We start from the raw sequence: 19,568 nt of genomic DNA, 5'->3' as shown, positions 1-19,568 counted from the left end.
TTAATTAATTAAATTATTTTTAAACACTTTTTAATCAAACACTTATATTATTTGAAGCTATTTTTAAGTAATTTGATTAATTAATTAATTATTTTAATTTAACTTAGAAATTAAAAAATATATTTTAAATAAAAAAATTAAAAGTAAGTAGTCAAATTAAATATTTTTTTAATGTAGTAATTAAATGTATATTAGTCAAGTTTGAGTACGGACTCTCTCAATTTATTTACTTGAAAAAAATTTAAATTTTAATTGAGATTAATTATAAATAAAATTTATATTTTAAATATTTTTATATAATTAATTATCTAAATATTTTTCTACCATATTAAATCTATTTGAAGGGGTATGAGATTTTAAAGTCTATTTGAGGTTATTATGGAGAAAATTATTTTTTAAATACATTAATTAGATAATAATTAAAAAAATTAAAATAAAATTTAATAAATTTTAATAATAAAAATATTAAAATAATAAAATAAAACGCTTTGATTTTAATGCGAAACAAACATTAAATCTATTTCAGTCATTTAATTTAAGAGATTAATTTTGTATAGCATTAAATTCACCGATTCCCATAAAACACAACATGCAGTCAATAAAAATAATGGGAAATCATAAAATAATTTTCTATAATTCAAAATTTTTTTCAAAGTTTTACACTGTAATTTTAAATAAGCTTCCTTAAGTTAGCTACTCGTATAAGGAAAGCATTTTGAAATGGTGTTATTATATATAGCAGTTTCTGAATCATGCATTTCACGAATTGGGTTTCTCTTGTCTTTCTTGTATTTGCAGTCTTGCTCTTCTATAGCTACCAAACACCCCTCTTTTTTTCTTCCAAGAACATGGCTCAAGAATCTCCCAAGTCTATCTATGATTTCACTGTCAAGGTATTTTTCAATCTTTCTTCTAGTTTCATATCTGGGTTTGTTTCATTTGTATTCTTTGTGGGTTGTTGAGAAAACTAGATGACACAAAAGATTTTCTCTTTTTGTGCTTCTTTATTGTCTCTCTGTCTCTCAACAGAGATGAAAAAGAAAAAAAAATCAGAAAAAGCTTTGCTTGCTTTGTGTTTTGTTACTCTGTAGGGAGTATGATTAGTCAATTTAATTTTTTTTGTGTTTAAGGTTGTAGAAAAGAAGAAAAAGACATTTAACCAGATGTTTGTTGGCAATTAAACACTGCTTGGATAACCCTAATGAGTTTTCTATTCTTAGCCTTTGATTTCAGAGGTCTTTGTTTCAGGACTTTTCTTCCCCTTATTGTAATAGATTTCTTGTTGTTCTACTTATGATTTGATCCTGTTTCTGAAGCTTTTGATTTTTGTTAGAACTATATTAATTTTTTTGTTACTGAGAGTATTTCCTATTTGAAAAAATTAGAAGCAGTCAAGTTCTTAAGTATTTTCTTTCATTTAAATCTGAGCATTTTAGGTTGAATTAATGCCAGATTACATGTGTTATCTGACAAAATTTGCTGATCATGGTGGGAAAGAAAATATTGTCCAAACTAAACTTTAATCTGAAGGCCTGTTGGATTTTCCTTGTCATTTACCCTTTCTTATTTTCCTAAACTAGAATTTTAATTTCATTAAATTTTTTGGTCAATTCTCATGTTTGGAAGGAAAAGAATTCAATTCTTCTTCAAAAAAAATTCATTTTTAAGGAAGTTGAAATCAAATATGATTGTGTGATAGTTCAATTGAATTCTTTTCTTGCAAATTATTTATTGGAAAGGAGGCCTCTTGGATCGCATATATTCAGATAATTTATCTATTACCCAGTTTAATATGGATTTGTAATTTCAACATTAAAGGATATTACTGTGTTTACTTTGGCTTCTTCTATGAAGTAAAGAGAAAATTTGCTTGTGTATATTAAGTCTCTAATTGCATTGGATTGCAGGATATTCGGGGAAATGATGTAAGTCTGAGCGAACACAGCTGGAAGGTTCTCCTGATTGTGAATGTTGCTTCCAAATGGTAATCTGAGTAGAAATTTTTTTGTGTTTGATTTTCTGTTCATTGATTTATTCACTTTATGATTTTAACTTCTTTAGTTTTGGCCTATTATTAGATTGCATGTAAATCTCATCTTGGCTAGATCCTGGATGGTCTCTCTTTCCGTTGTGCCCAATTATTCAACAAACTAATTTAAATCCAGCAACTACCATTCGCAATTTCACACCTAATATGTGAAATATCTAACCTTCTTTATCTGTAATTAATATGGCCTCCAAATTAAATGCCTGTCTCCATGGATGATTTAGAAGTTCTTCCCTTGAAAATATTTGAAGAACATCTAACTAGCTTTATTTGTTCTGCTGGGAAAATGGTTTATAGAAAAATCATTGTCTAAGATTAAGAAACAAGTGCTTCTTCTGAATTGATAACTGCTTAATACTGTTGAGGGCTGTTGTGGAGTGGTGTTTCGCGGATGAAATTTGATCGGTCATACATACTTATATAAGTGTGCGTACATATTTATTATTTTTTATCACTAATGTTGTTTTTCTTTTTTTCGGGTATAGTTGATGGATTTTGGATCTTGGATCTACAAGTTAACAGAGTACATTGGATGGGTTAGTTAACCACCACTACGATGCTTAAGTCAGTAAGGGGAATTGAACTGGTATGTGGGGTTAGAAGTTGGTATTAGAAGAGGACTAGGAGTCCAACCTGTCTGGGAGTCCTACAAGTGCTAGGACTATAAACCCGGTGAGAATTCCTTATCTTCTGGTAGACATTCAGTATCGATTGGGAGCATTGTTACTCAGTCAACTAAGTTGACTATCCAAGCTAGGCGTAGTGACTCACTATGCTCAGGTAGGCTTACCCGTTAGTCAGTACTCGCCCGCACATACCATTTTGGAGAGCTGTAGTATCAATCAGGTTATGTTTTTGACAAAAGATCATGTGAGTGTCAGATAATTGTGAGAAAAAATTTTTAACTTCATCATTGATGTTACAAAACTGGGTTTTTGTCACTAAGATAGTATGAATTTGTATACTATAGCTCCTGCATGTTGCCAGCATTAAATTCTAGAATGAGGAATTATGTTTTCTCGTGGTCCTCAAGCACAACCAAATGCTGAGGTGATTTCATACCTATTCTCTGCTTCAATTTTACCAGCAAGGAAAGATAATTCTCTTTCTCAAAACATTTTCCTATATTTGGTTGAGTTCTCAAAATACATTTGGTGTTGATGAATATAATGTTTCCTGTAACCTGTAATTCAAAGATTTGCTAGTTAATTTTTTTTCTCTATCTGACCATGATAATTTTGTTTGAACTAAACTAGAGCTTTAAACTAGAGCTTTCATTTTTTTGTCTTTTTTATATTTTCTTATCGAGTATGCAGAAAATATTATATGTACCAAGAATATTACAGTGTTCGAATGATCTTCAAAGCTTTAGCATCGTTACTGAATTTTTATTCTTCATTACGCAGTGGCTTAACGCAATCAAACTGCAAGGAATTGAATGTCTTGTATGAAAAGTACAAAAACCAAGGTTGGTGTACCATTCTTGTACACAAAAGCTTTATTGATTCTTGTGTTTCACAATATTTATATGGGTTAGAAGTTTGTAATCATGGGCTAGGAATCTTATGGCAGGTTTTGAGATCCTGGCATTTCCTTGCAACCAGTTTGCTGGACAAGAACCAGGAAGCAATGAGGAGATTCAAGAAGTTGCATGCACAATGTTCAAAGCTGAATTCCCAATCTTTGATAAGGTAGTACCTGTTTCCAAGCTTCTAGTTCTTATATTTTTAGAGATGGGTGGAAGTTTTCTCTAAACGTCCTTTCCCGATTGAAATAGATCGAGGTAAATGGGAAGAACACAGCACCCTCTACAAGTACATAAAATCAGAAAAAGGTGTATATTTTGTAGATGCCATCAAGTGGAATTTCACAAAATTTTTAGTGAACAAGGAGGGAAAGGTTGTGGAGCGATATGCTCCGACTACGTCACCCCTTAAAATTGAGGTATGAAGAATAATTTTCCCTTCAATTATAATGTTTGATGATTGGAAGGATTCCCAAAGACTTCATCTGATGTTCATTTTCTTTTGCAGAAAGACATACAGAATCTTTTGGGATCTTCTTAAGGAACAAGATTGAGATCTTTCATGGTAGAAAATAGCTACATTTTTCAGTGTGTAATCTATGTGTTTGGTGGATTTGAATCACAAGTTTCATATGATCATGTTGCCTGAATTATCAGAATGCACATCTGTACTTTTATCATCAATAAGATGACTTGCATACTTACAGATGATTTTCTAGAGATGTTTATGTTTGTTTTGAGAACTATAGAATTAGAATAGTATCTTCACAGTTGATACTGATTTTTATTTTCTTTAATCCAAGAAACCCAGAACCACCATTTGATTGGTATTTATATAGAGATTTGTGTTGCATAAATTAAAAACTAAATGTTTTAACTTTTAAAACACAAAATAAAAATAATTCAAAATTGATCTTTCTTCCTTGTCAAGCTTGAAAAACTAACATCAAGCAAGAAGAAAATCCAATGCGTAAAGCGTAAATTCCTCTGATTTTATTTCCTTGTATCAAACACTAAGAATACTTCATTCAACAATTGGAGAGCATAACATCATTAATTGCTTGAAAAATTAAAAAACTTAAACGGGTTTGCAGAGCAAAGAGGGAGAATGACTTGAAATGAGGCTATTTATATTAAACTTTTTATTAGCTTAAAAATACGCATTATAGATGGGTTAAGCCATTCATGAGTTGCTTGAAATTTGATTTGATACTTTGCTTAATAAGTTGAGTTTGAGGTTAATTTTTGAATTTATTTAATGAAAAAATTGAATTTAAATTTATTAATTTATAAATTAATTTATTTATAAACTTGTGAGTCGATTTGTTTATATATTAATATTTTAATTTTATTGTATATATATATATATAATTATATAACTATATAAAACATTAATAATATAAAATATTTTAATTATAATTGATTAAACCATTATAATTAGATTATATAATTATATTTTTATATAATTTATGCTGATTGTAATTTAATTAATAATTTAATTATAGTTATTAATTTAACTATTATGATTTATTAACTATTATTATATGAATTTAAGATAATAATTAATATATTTTTTTAATAATTTAACTAATTAAATTTATAAGTCGACATCGAATCAACTTAATAAAAGAGATAAATATGAATAAGCAAATGGATTTAATAAATGAGTTAAATGTGTTTAAAAACTTAATAAATAAGTTAAATATGGTGCATAATAAAAATTTAAGCGAATCGAATTCAAATTAAACTCGATCTCAACTTGATAAAAATCTTATAAATTAAGTTTATATTTGATATAAAAAAAGTTTTTAATATATAGTTATAACTGAATTTTATAGGGCTCACTTATTCATATATATATATATATATAATTTTCATTGGTTTACCATTTTATGTAAGATATCATACATGAAATCATTATTTTATTATATAACCACTTCCCATTATGGTTTATGCAATTGGTTATTTTATAAATATTTTGAATAAATTATTAAAAGTTATAAAAAAATAAAATATTTTGTAAAATTCAAATAAATATTATAAATCCAAGATGAAATTGAGAAACATATTTTATATTAGAAATATAAATATTAAAAAAATGCTAAAATAATATTCAATAATTGCATCCTATATTTAGTTTCCATTTCTTAACAAAGAAAGAAGCACTTGTCAAATGGGCTAATGGCCAATTGTCCAGCCCAAGAGAAAAAAGAATTCTAATTTCTGAAGTAACCCTCCCCAGTTGCCTATATTTCATTATTGCTTTTAATTTTAAAATTTGACATAGTAATTAATTTATCATAAAAAGATATATAAATTATTTTAATTCTCTTATAGAAGTTGTAATTGCTACTGAAAAATATTCTCCATTGAATATTTTTTATTAAAAAAAAAAATTGTTATTAGAGCACATTTGAAAATTCTTTTTTCCATACAAAATTTTAAAAGCTACTACTTAGATGCTTCTCAAAAATCTTTTCATTTGTTTCATGAAAAATATTGTTCATAAAATAGATTAATGAAAATTATTTTTTTAATTAAAAAAAAAATTAAGTCATCTTTAAAGAAAATAATTTACTCTTTTTTTTTAAAAAAAAATTATTTTTTATTTTCTAAATTTTAATAATTTTATTAAATTGTGAGAACACCTACATATACATAACGTAATACTATTAATTTAACATTGCAATCAAATAATAAAAAATATTTTTATGAAATTTAAAAATAATATATTTTTTATATATAAATTATTTTTAAACAAAAATTTACTTTTAAATTTTTTTTATTATAGCTAAATATTTTAAAATGGTATTTAAAAAAAATAATTTGAAATTTGATGCAAATGGAAACTCAATTGATATGCAAACTAATCATTCTCATCCTTCAGTCAAAGGAACCCAAAGATTAAGAAAAATATTAATTGTCTCCTAAAAATTATTTTATGATTTTTTAAGTATAATAGCTTTAATGTGCAAGTTTTTATTTATTTTTTTCTCTTTTATTTTTTTTTTAAAAATCCATTTTATATTATTATTATTGAACCAAATCCTACAATCATTCAAATTGTAATATTCAAACTCTCATTATTATTATATTTTATTAAAGAAAGTGAGAACGCTTCTTTTTCCTTTATTCATTTTTATTCTTATTATTCCAAAAAGTCATTAACTTCTCCAACTGGTTTTTCCTCCTATGGATAACTCCCAGCTTCTTGCTTGGAATTGAAAATTGACAGGTAATGTATAATTAGAAAGCAATTGCTTGTTTGTTTTTGAAAAGTCCATGCCATCTATTATCAAGAAGAGTGGTTACATTAAAAGAAATTTCTTTATTGAGTGCTGGAAAATGATATTCAAAATGGGCTGCTACTGTCTTCAATGAATGAAACGTCTACCATGCAAACATCAGGATTGAATTTTGGAAATCTATTGGTCCACCTGCATAATCAAATTTCCAATGCCTAAGGAAATCAAGAATGTAAGGCTTATCTCTTTGACCTGCAATGTTAGTTTATACAGATTTTAACCTTTTCTCTGTGTTTAGCAGAGTCTTCAAGAGGACATATGAAGGAGCAATCCCTTTCCCAGATGAAAGAGACTAAAATTTTCTTAGAATGTAGATGTAAACTTTTACATGCAAAAGCAGTGATCAAGAAAACACTATTTGATCCATGTATCTTAGCTGTATAATGAAAATGTTAGGTTTGGCTCTGCCTGCCATTCAAATCGCCACCCCAAGTTTGAAAACCAAGCCTTTCAGTTGGATTCTCCCCAATTCCCTCACTTTCACACCTACATTTCACATCCTTCACTCGGTGTTTTTAAAGCATCCACACCACTAAAACATGGAATATATGATCTATCAAAGGCATTAACATTGAGCTTTGTTATTTTTTGTGGCTTAAATTGTGAATATGTTTTCATGGACCTAAACTATTACCCGACCAGAAAATTTCGCGCTATAATAAAAAAGTGAGATCTGCGGTGATAGCGTAGAATACGGGCCGATAGAATTGTGAAATATTCGGAAAACACACTAAAATTAGATTTTAAGAGTTCTGAATATTTACATCTTATTTTTTTCATCATGTTGAAACTTTTTCTCTTATTTTGCCTGTGGATGTAAACTTTACTGTTAAACCACGTTAAATATTGTGTTATTCTTCTTCTATTTTCTGTGTGCCTGTTATAACAAGCTTTAAAAGATTGACAGCTTTGTAAGAGATGAACCACAAGTTGATGCTTTGTCTATTAAGGTTTATTTACCTTTTTACTAAATTATGTTAGCCATTGGATTAATGATCCAGTAAAGGAGGTCAAGGATTCAAATGTTGGCATTTTCCTCCCTTTATAAGAAATTTCCCATGTAGCCAATTAGCTTTAGCTTGGTGGCATTAGAGTTATTTTCAGGATCGTGAAGTCTCGAATTTGAATACGAGTTGTAACCAATTGTACCAACAAATGGAAATTTCCAATGTACGTAAAATAATAAAACTAATGTATGCCAATAAATTATGATTCCCAATTCCACAGTTAGACGAATGAAAACAAATCCATTGAATTTGCCACAACCAGAAACAATGACCAAGTTATTCCTATGCTAACACAAGTCTCAAAAGACAACCATTTGCAATTCCTGGAGACAATAAGGGAAAAATAAAGAAGATGATCAGGTTAACATTGATGTCTAGAAATACAAATTTGCAATTCTTCTTCTTCACTTCTCCCCACCTCCTCCCCAGCAGTCTTCACTCTACCAGCCAAATGGGGTAGTTCATCTATCCACGGGATGGACTATCACGAGTCAGTAGTTAGCAGACGCATATTGTTAGTATCAGGGTACCATCCCATTCAAGCATCAACAACAGTGAAAACAAAATACACAGTTAAACCAGTTAGATTAGTTACCTCAGCAAATGCAGAGGTCAGCAGGTAGTTGGTGAAGGCTCTATATTGGAGGCTATCACCACTGCATAAAAGCCAACAGCTCAGGTTGGAGCACATCTATAGCCATATCAAGCACAAACTAGCAACAATATGAAATGATAAGAAGAAGAAATAATTTTATTCTTAAAATAGCTTATTTTGAATGCACCGAATACAATAATCATAGTCTTCATCTCCGCTTTATTAATTCAAACTCATAAGAGTATTCGGTTAATTTCAAACCTGAAGCTTGTCCCTTCTTCTATTATAATACCGAAGGCCAGTTCATTCCCAGCTAAAGAATGTGCAGGCACTTTGATTCCTGCAAGTTGCACTGGAATGGATAGTGGAGCACAGACTCTTTATGAAAGTCCAGGCTTTTGATTTCCCATCACTGAGAAAATATGCATCCATTTTCTTTCACGTCAATAAATCATCACTCAATTCTTAAATGTCTTTCAGCTGCACAATCTAACAGTACATGCCACAGCCTGTGCCCAAAATTTGAGCCTTGCTTTAACATCTTCCGGATGGTCACCTGGATAGGTTGAATAAATTACAATCAATTATATGATTGATGGCTTTTGTATTCAATCTAGACAAGAATTATCAATACAGGAACATTCAATTTATGATCAAAACAACATGATTTTTGTTCTGTATCTTTAAATATTTATCTTTAATTATTGAATCCAATCTATGACTTCATCTTTCACTAGATATCTTAGCATACCATCAAGATCCCAACACCATTCACAACAGGATCGCCCCAAGTTTTACAGATCACAATTCCAAAATCTAGCATTTCTTCCAAATTAAAGATCCCAAGTAATAATCACCTCCACAAATCATTAAATCATACATCCCAATCAACATCAAAGATCAAAGCACAGATCATCATTTCATTTACCTAACATATCGTAACTCAAATTTCTTTAAAGATTTAATACAACAGACCTATCCATCTTGTTTGTAAATACCTAGCTTGAACTGTCTACCAAAATTCACTTAACAAAATTCCAAGGGCCCATCAAACCAGATAACCAACCACAATTATCAACTAACAAGAGAAACCCAAAATATAGGAAACAAAGTATTGAACTCACCAGGACTAGAGATCTTCCAGTTAGCAATAGGGCTGGATGCAGTTTCAGCAGCAGTAGGAGAGCTTCTCTCGGGAGACTTATGCTGCTCATCAAGAAACTTCTGACTCATGGAGTAACAAAGCTCAAGAGCTGGCAAGGTGTTACAGAGCTCAGGGATCTCATCATAGCTGAAACCAAACCCAAGATCTAAGCACCCTTTAAGCTCGTCAAGATCATCATCTGTCAAGCTCTTGGTCCTCTTCAAATCATCCTCATTATTAGCTACCTCTACATACCCTTCTAGCAACACCTGGTTCTTCTTTTTCGTGCTGTTGCTCTTGCTTTTGGAGCTGAAATTGCTTCTGCCACTACTATTATCGTCGTTCTTGATGGCAGTTTGATTCACTTTCTGCCATATTTCATCAGTTTCCTGATAGAAAACATCATTTTGATCCAGGTTTGTTTGAACGTGTGAAGTTTCTGTTTGATCCTCTTCTTGGTTTAGGTTCCTTGAAGAAACCCAAGATTCTTGCTCACGAGAAATGCCCACCATGTTTTCTTCTTCTCAAGAGCTCTCTTCCTCTATCTCTCTCTCAAAAGGTGCTCCAAAGACATGGAGAAATGGCGCTTATAAAGTTGCATCCAACTAAGAAATAACAATTTTTTTTAATAAAAAGATAAAAAGAAATATTTTTTTTATTTAATTTTAGCTATGGATGTATGCATGGAGCCATGACAAAGACATGGATATAACAGATGCGTGCATGGATGGATGGTGTAGATGACGTGGAACCACAGCTGTCAGTGAAGGTGGGTGATGATAGTGGAGTCGGAAAAGGACACGTGGTGGTGTCGATGTGAACAATAGTGAAAAGAAAAGACAAAAGGAATGGGGCCCACCATGTGCTTTGGTGATACAGTTGTTGAGGTTTGTTTGTTTGTTTCTTTTTACGTGAAATGTGAACACGGGAGTGAAAAGAGGAAGGAAAAGGATGCAGCTTAATTGTTGAAAAGAGGTTTGTTTAATTTTTGAATATAATCGAAAGCTGTTAACTATAATTTTGGTAGTCGATTATAATTGTTTTATATTAAATATTTAATAAAATTATATTTAATTATTATTATTGATATATAAAATAATTAAAAAAAATATATATTATATAATTTATTTTATTATTTAAATAAATATAAAATTATAAATTTATTATATTATTTATTTTATTATTAAATTAAATATATAATTATTAAATTAATATATTATATTATTTAAATAAATATATAATTATTAATCTTTTATATTATATTATTTATTATTTATTGAGATCAGAAAATAATTATTTTTTAAGATAGTTAAATAATTTAAAAAATATAGATAAAATAATAAAATAATTATTATTATTAATAAAAAAATTATAATTAATTTAAAATTTTTAGATATAAATAAATATCTTATATTTTATGTTATTAATAAAAAATATTTTAATAAAGTTAAAATACGTTAATTAAAATGTTAAAATTATAAATAAAAAAATAAAATATTAATAATATTAATTTTTAAGTTAAATAAAAAAATAATATTATCAAAATAAAAAATAAAATCAAATCAGATATCAGCTGAGAAACAGTTTTAAAAATAAAGCTGATACAAATCATTGACAGATCATATCATTGCCCATTAGCTATCGATTCTATTTTTTAAGCTTGTCAAATACTATAATTTGCCTGCTTTAGATGTCATATCGCCTATCACCGACTAATCAGTAAGCCAAACACTATCTTAAGGATATGTTTGGGCGTAATGGGTAGGGATGAGCATTCGGTTCGAACTGAATTAAATTATAAAAATTAAATCATATATTTTAGAAATCTAATTGAATTGAATCGAATTAATTAAAAATTAAATCGAATCGAATCATTTTATTTCGATTCGATTCGATTTAACTCGATCTGTTTGATTTTTATTTGATTTTTTAATTTAGACTTGATTTTCAAGTTATTTGGTCTAATTTTAACTTTGGTTTGAACCTAATAACCATTAATCAATGAAATTAAACTATTAATATATATAAAATTAAATATAATTCATAAATTTTTCATAAAAATAAATCAAATATAATTCATAAATTTTTTATAAAAATAAATCAATTCAAAAATCGATTCGATTTGATTAGTTTGATTTGATTATATAAATTATTATTTGGTTCGATTTGGTTTAATCGATTTTTTTTCTTCAAAACTGAACCAAACCAAAATAACTGAAATTTTTATAATGTAAAATCGAATCAAACCAATTAAATTTTAAAATTGAACCGATTAAATCGAATTGACTCAATTCAATTTGATTTTTCGATTTGAACTAAATTCTGCTCAGCCATAGTAATGGGAAATACATGTGCCTTCTTTGAACTTTCCTTCTCTTTGTTTATGAGAAGAAGAGAATGACTTGTTTCTTTCCAGAGCATGGAAAGGAAACCAGAAAATTGCCTTCACATCAACCCAGCTACTTATCAGGTAAAGTAAGTTTTGAAAATTTCAATTGTGTTCAAATATTAAAATATATTTTATTAATAAAATATAAAAGTAAAATATAAATTAATATATTATAAAAAATAATATAAAGTATTTAGAATGTTTTCAATAGGTATGTTGCATACTCCACAAAAATTTACTCTATCAGATAGATTTTAAATTTAAAATTCCTTTGCATAAAGTATTTTAGGGGTGAGCATTCGGTTCGAACTGAATCGAACAGAATCGAATTGAATTAAATTATAAAAAATTAAATTATATATTTTAAAAATCGAATCGAACTGAAATGAGTAAAAAATTAAACCGAATCGAATCGCTTTATTTCGGTTCAACTTGGTTTAAACTGATCAGTTTTATTTTTGATTGATTTTTTAATTTAGACTTGATTTTTAAGTTATTTGGTCTATTTTGACTTTGATTTGAACTTAATAACCATTAATTAATGAAATTAAACAATTAATATATATATATAATTAAATATAATTCATAAATTTCCCATTAAAATAAATCAATTCAAAAATCGATTTGGTTCAGTTTGATTCAATTTGAACATATAAATTACTATTCGGTTCGGTTTGGTTTAATTATTTTTTTTTCTCTTCAAAACTGAATCGAACCGAAATAACCGAAATTTTTATAATGTAAAACTGAACCGAACCGAATCGATTGAATTTTAAAATTGAACCAATTGAACCGAATTAACTCAATTTAAATTCGATTTTTTGATTTGAACTGAAATTTGCCCACCCCTAAAGTATTTGCACATCAAATACAAAATAAATTATTAACAAACACAACATAAAAGCTTTGGCCAAATATATCATTTCTCCCATAAAATTTTATCAAACAAATTTCATGGCACTCTAAATGTTTAAAGCGTCTCATATATTTATATATCTCAATTTTTATAAAAGTAAAATAAAAATACCTTTCAGATCCTTATATATATTATTGTTAATAGATTTTGAGTGAATAAATTACTAGATTTATCTTTATTGATGGATCTTGAATTCTTGTTGTTTTTTTTTCTCTTGTTTAATAAATTTTTATTTATTTTTATTGTTGAGATATTTCATTCCCTTTTAGAAAAAAATATTTTATAAGGTGCAAATCATTCCTTCAATAAGAAATCTAAATTTAGAGTTCGTATGATAAAACTCATAAAAAATTATAAAGTTAAAAAGTAAAGTGTGCAGCTCGCCTATTATTCAACTTACATGTTTTATCAATTCTATTGGATTTTTCAAATTTTTCATATTTATTTTTTATTATGAGTAGTCAATTTCAGTTATGCAAAAATATAATATATTAATTTATAATTATCTTTTATACTATATTTTTAATTAATGAAATATATATATTTGTTGACCCCACAAGCTCAAAGGAGCATAGATTTTGATGATACCAAAACTCAACTAGAATCAAACTAACATTGTTTTAAGTGTTGTGTATCTCAAAGAAGAAGGACAAAAGGATTTTATAATGGATTGGTCCTTATGAAGAAAAGATGACATTCTAAGGATAACACAAGACGAAGCAAAAGAGATAAAAGAAGAAAAGGTTACCTTCCAAGGCTGCATTGAAAATCAGATTTGAAGGTACATCTAGTATAGAAGTTAGTTTTATTTCTTAGGATTTCTTGTGAAAAGAATTGAGGAGTAAAAGTCAATGATGCTTATTTTTAATCCTCAAAAGATTTTCTTTTAAATATCATCGCCTAAAAGTGTTTGACTATGATTTGGTGTAAAGTTTTATAGTTTTGAAAGTTATGCGTAAAAGTTTTCTGGTATGCTAACCGGTTTGCTACTGATTTTAGTATGCTAACCGGTTTGCTATTTTCTCAAGTACGCTAATCGCTTGAACTCGCACAACATCGCAGAAAACGACAAAATAACGGCTATTTTCTTGAAATTCGATTCAGAACGCTCAAATGGGTTCTCGCAACGGTAACAAACGCTCCAAAGCTATAAATACACCTTCCTTTGGCCATTTTGCACTTAATGAAAGTCCTCTACTGCTCAAAATCTTTAAAGCTTTCATTCAAAGTGCTCAAAGTGATTTATTGCTCATCATTGGCTTATTTACTCAACTCTTCTTTATAGTTGCTGTTGTAATTGAGTGAGAGTGAGTTTTTCAACACATTATTATCATTTGTGAGAGGTCATTCAAGCACCTATTGAAGCTTGGTTGTGATAAGTGTTTGGGATAACACTTGGTAGAAGTGTGAAGCTACTTGTAAAAGCTTTGTTGAGAAGATTTGTAAAGGGCTTTGTCTCTTGCCTTGAAAAGAGAAGAATAGTGGAGTGAAGACTCAAAGTGTGATCTTTGAGAGAGTGGATGTAGGCTAGTTAAAGCCGAACCACTATAAAAATTCCAGTGTTCATTTTCTCAACCCTTGCTCTTTACATTTATGCAATTTTAATTTTATGAATGACATGCTTTTGCTGATATAAAAATTGATATCATATCGTTGATTTTGTCTGCGAGAAAATAGTTTCTTGCAAAATTTGTTGATATCCGATATATTCATTGGTTATCTCACTGTGCTTTCGATTAAGATATTTGGTATCGCTCGTTGGTATGTTAAAAACGTATTCAGATTACTGATATATTTACTGAATGTTAATATAGTCTGTTATATCAGTATACTGATTGCATACAGCTCAAACTTGAGTCAACTTGTCAATAGAGCTATATTGTTCATTTTTCACATTAGTTAACTTAGTTGAACCTAGCTGCAATTTTCAAAGGTTTTGAGCAAGAACCGAAAATTGTTTTTAAAGTCCAATTCACCCCCCTCTTGGACATATTTTGGGACATCAATTTGGTATCAGAGCCTGTCTCTCTTGCTTGAGGATTAAACCCCTTAGAGTGATCCACACACATGGCTAGTTCATCTAGAAATTCTGCTGGTATACCTGCCCCCTTAGCTGAAGGTTATTCCATCACTAGACCACCACTTTTTAATGGCACAAATTACTCCTTTTGGAAAACTAGAATGAGAAACTTTATACAATCTGTTGACATTGATGCTTGGAGAATAGTTAAAGATGGTCCTTATATTCCTTATAAAACGTTGAAGGAACTGTACAAATTCCTAAAGTCAAGTTGAATTTGATGATAATGATTGGAAGAAAATTTCTACAAATGCTAAGGCTATTAATATTCTTCATTGTGCTCTTGATATTAATGAGTATAACCGTGTTTCAGGATGTCAAACGCAAAGAAATATGGGACAAACTAGAAGTCACATATGAAGGAACGATGTGGTAAAAGAGTCAAAGGCAAACCTCCTCATCCGAGATTATGAATTATTTGAGATGAAATCGTGAAACCATTGCTGAAATGAGTACCAGATTTATCGACCTTGTTAATCTACTTAAAGCTCTTGGAAAGAGATTTGAAGAACAAGAACTTGTAAAGAAAATTCGAGGTCTCTTCCAAAGACGTGGGAAGCAAAAACTCTTATTCAAGACACCAAGGATTTCGAAAATACACCTATGATGAGTGATTGGTTCTCTCATTGCACATGAGATGATTTATAAGAAAGATGAGAATGAAGGTGATCAAAAGAAAAGAAAGGGATAGCTTTCATATCCAGAAAAGTAGATGAGAAAAAGAAAAATGTTGCTCTTAAAGCTAATTCAAGTGATGATTCAAGTGCTTCAAGTGATGATGATGAAGATATGGCTATGATAGTCAAAAGATTCAAAAGAGCATTTAGAAAAGGTGGAAGCAAATACAAGAAGTTCACAAAGAAATATGCTCCAAAGACTCCAAATCATTCAAGTGAAATAGTTTGTTATGAGTGTAACAAACCAGGCCACATTAAGCCAAAATGTCCTACTTTGAAGAAGAAAAATAAGTTCAGAAAGGACAAAAGCAAAAAGGCAATGGCAAAGAACTTGAGTGATGGTGAGTCTTCATCAAATGATGAAACAAGTGACAAAGAGGCTGCAAACACTTGTATGATGGCAATTGAAGAAAAAGGTGAAAGCTCACACATCGAAGATAGTGAAAATGAGGTAAATCTTGAACTTTCTAATGTTGATGAATTAGAACTTGCATTTGTGAAGACATATGATAAGTATAGAACTTTTAAAAAGAAATGCAAAATTTTAGTTCATGAAAATTGTGCTTTAAGATCAGAAAATATTTCATTGAGTATGGTTTCAAAGGAAAATGAATTTTATAAATCTCAAATGAAATTATTTAAGGAAGTTAATGATGAGCTTCACAGATCAAAAGAAGTATGTGAACAACTTCTTGAGAAAAACAGAATTCTTGAAGAAAAAGTTGAATCTTTGACAAGAGATTTATCTAAATTTACAAAAGGAAAAGAAACACTTGATATACTTCTTGGGAATCAAAGATTTACAAATGAAAAATCTGGAATTGGATATGATGGATTTATGAAGTATGGAAAATACAAACAATTTTTTGTTAAAGCTACATCCTTTTCTCAACCAAGTATTACATGCTTTTATTGCAATCACAATGGTCATATGATTAATGCTTGTCCTATTAGGAAAGGAACCTTTAAGGCAAAGAAAGTATGGGTGCCCAAAGGAACCCTACCTAATGTTACTAACATCCAAGGACCCAAAGTTGCTTGGGTACCTAAGAACAGTTAACTGATTTCAGGTCTGCCTAAGGAGTATGCTGGAAACAGAACATTGGTACATTGATAGTGGCTGCTCTAGGCACATGACAGGAAATAAAGGCAAGTTTTCCTCTCTTACCTTGAAAGAAGAAGGTTATGTGAAATTTGGTGATAAAAGCAAAGCTAAAATTGTTGGATGTGGAACTATTGGTAAAAATCCTTGCATTGAGAATGTTGCATTAGTTCAAGGATTAAAGTATAATCTTTTAAGTGTTAGTCAACTATGTGATAATGGTTTTAAAGTGGTTTTTACTTCTACACATTGTGAGATTCATGGAAATAATGTTATGTTTGCTGGTGCTAGAATAGATAATATTTACCTACTTGATTTAACAAGCCTTGAAGAAAATTGTGAAACATGCTTTATGACTTCACATGATAGTGCATGGTTATGGCATAGAAAATTAGGACATGCTAGCATGAGTACTCTTGCTAAACTCTCTAGAAAGAACCTTGTTAGAGGACTTCCAAAGCTAAGATTTGAAAAAGAATTTCAATGTAAAGCTTGTGCACTTGGTAAGCACACAAAATCATCTTTTAAATCAAAAAATGTTGTAACTACATCTAGACCATTGGAATTGTTGCATCTTGATCTTTTTGGTCCAATCACACCTAGAAGTCTAGGAGGCAAGGCATATGCATTTGTAATTGTTGATGATTTTTCAAGATTCACATGGACTTTCTTTCTTGCTCATAAAGATGAAACCTTTGATATATTTGAAGCCTTTTGCAAAAGAACTCAAAATGAAAAGGATATTGCATTACATCTTTGAGGAGTGATCATGGAAAAGAATTTGAGAATAATTTGTTTGAAAATTTCTGCTCTCAAAATGGTATTTATCATACATTTTCAGCTCCTAGAACTCCACAACAAAATGGAGTTGTTGAAAGGAAAAATAGATCTTTGCAAGAAATGGCAAGAACAATGCTGAATGAAAACAGTTTACCAAAATATTTCTGGGCAGAAGCTGTAAATACAGCATGCTATATTTTGAACAGAGTTTCCATTAGAGCTATTTTAAAGAAAACTCCTTATGAACTTTGGAAAGGAAGAAAACCCAATATTGCATATTTTCATGTCTTTGGTTGCAAATGTTACATTTTGAATAACAAAGACAGCAATCTCAAGAAATTTGATGCTAAATCTTGTGAAGGAATATTTCTAGGGTATTCAACAAATAGCAAAGCATATAGGATTTTCAATAGAAAAACATTGACCATGGAAGAATCAATGCATATACTTTTTGATGATGCTAACACTTCCTTGCAAAGGAAAGATTCTTGTGATGATGAATTTGAGCAGATTCTAAATTCAAAGAAGTCGAATAATGATGAGCTTGAATCAAAAGAACAAGTGGAGGATGATCAAAATGACAAAGAAGAAGAACTTCCTTGCTCCACAAATATTGAAATTCAAGATGACTCCCAACCAAATGTGGAAGAACTACAAATTGAGGAACCTCAACATCAAGATATTCCACAAGAATGGAGGTATCATAGAAATCATTCCAAAGATGACATTCTTGATAGTCCATCACAAAGAATGATGACAAGAGCTCAACTTAGAAGATACTTTGGTAATGTTGCTTTTGTTTCTCAATTTGAACCCAAAACATATGATGATGCTCAAAATGATGAAAATTGGCTTTTTGCTATGCAAGAGGAATTAAATCAATTTGAAAGAAATAAAGTTTGGACACTTGTTCCTAAACCTAAAAAGCATACTGTTATTGGAACTAAATGGGTATTTAGGAATAAGATGGATGAAAAAGGACATGTAGTTAGAAATAAAGCTAGACTAGTAGCTCAAGGATACAACCAAGAGGAAGGTATTGATTTTGATGAAACCTTTGCTCCGGTTGCTAGAATTGAAGCTATTAGAATGTTATGTGCATTTGCATGTTTTAAAAATTTTATGCTTTATCAAATGGATGTTAAAAGTGCATTTTTAAATGGATATATTGATGAAGAAGTTTATGTAGCTCAACCTCCTGGTTTTGAAGACCCTCACTTTCCAAATCATGTTTATAAGCTTACTAAAGCTCTCTATGGTTTAAAGCAAGCTCCTAGAGCATGGTATGAGAGACTTAGCAAATTCTTGCTTCAAAATGATTTTAAAAGAGGAAAAGTAGACACTACTCTCTTCATTAAGAAAATGGGAAAAGACATGCTTATTGTGCAAATTTATGTAGATGATATTATTTTTGGTGCTACTAACCATTCTCTTTGTAAGAAATTTTCCAACATGATGAAAAGTGAATTTGAAATGAGTATGATGGGTGAACTTACTTTCTTTCTTGGATTGCAAATTAAGCAAATGAAAGATGGAATTTTTATAAATCAGTCCAAGTATATAAAGGATATGCTGAAGAAGTTCAAAATGGAGGATATGAAAAGTGTTGGAACTCCCATGAGCTCAACAATTAAATTGGAGAAAGATGAAAAGGTAAAGAGGTAGATAACAAATTTTATAGAGGTATGATTGGTTCTTTACTTTACTTAACAAAGATCTAGACCAGGATATTCATTTTAGTGTATGTTTATGTGCAAGATTTCAATCATGTCCAAAAGAATCTCATCTTATACGATTAAGAGAATTTTTAAATACCTCATTTTCACTCACAATATTGGCTTATGTTATCCATTATGTGAATCATTTGATCTTATTGGTTATAGTGATTCAGATTTTGCTGGTAGTAGATTAGACAGAAAAAGCACTTCTGGAACTTGTCAATTTCTAGGTCATGCATTAGTTTCATGGCACAGTAAAAAGCAAACTTCTGTTGCACTTTCT

At 29.5% G+C, this 19,568-nt stretch overlaps 1 protein-coding gene and 1 pseudogene across 9 annotated transcripts; one reads left to right on the top strand and one right to left on the bottom strand.

The window, feature by feature from the left end:
* The first annotated feature begins 583 nt into the window (after positions 1–583).
* LOC131180766 (probable glutathione peroxidase 2) lies at positions 584–4,148 on the top strand (annotated as a pseudogene).
* Positions 4,149–8,104: 3,956 nt separating this feature from the next.
* Positions 8,105–10,235, bottom strand: LOC110641007 (uncharacterized). Of its 9 annotated transcripts, none has more exons than XR_009149422.1 (4): positions 9,604–10,221; positions 8,741–9,035; positions 8,480–8,540; positions 8,105–8,365 (listed from the first exon to the last, which is right to left on the bottom strand). XR_009149422.1 is itself a non-coding variant. In XM_021792594.2 (2 exons), exons 1-2 carry the CDS (start codon positions 10,133–10,135, stop codon positions 8,956–8,958), a joined length of 612 nt encoding a protein of 203 aa, XP_021648286.2. In that variant the 5' UTR covers positions 10,136–10,235; the 3' UTR covers positions 8,105–8,955. The 9 variants fall into 9 exon arrangements, 1 of the variants encoding a protein (XP_021648286.2); XR_009149423.1 differs by having other exon boundaries at positions 8,480–8,597; positions 9,604–10,209; XR_009149426.1 differs by having other exon boundaries at positions 8,105–8,349; positions 8,480–8,597; positions 9,604–10,209.
* Between the last annotated feature and the right edge of the window lie 9,333 nt (positions 10,236–19,568).

Source organism: Hevea brasiliensis, chromosome 6 (assembly GCF_030052815.1).
Source record: "Hevea brasiliensis isolate MT/VB/25A 57/8 chromosome 6, ASM3005281v1, whole genome shotgun sequence".
Taxonomy (NCBI): Eukaryota; Viridiplantae; Streptophyta; class Magnoliopsida; order Malpighiales; family Euphorbiaceae; genus Hevea; species Hevea brasiliensis.
Note: the sequence above shows the minus strand (reverse complement) of the source record. Positions and strands in the feature narration are given on the sequence as shown.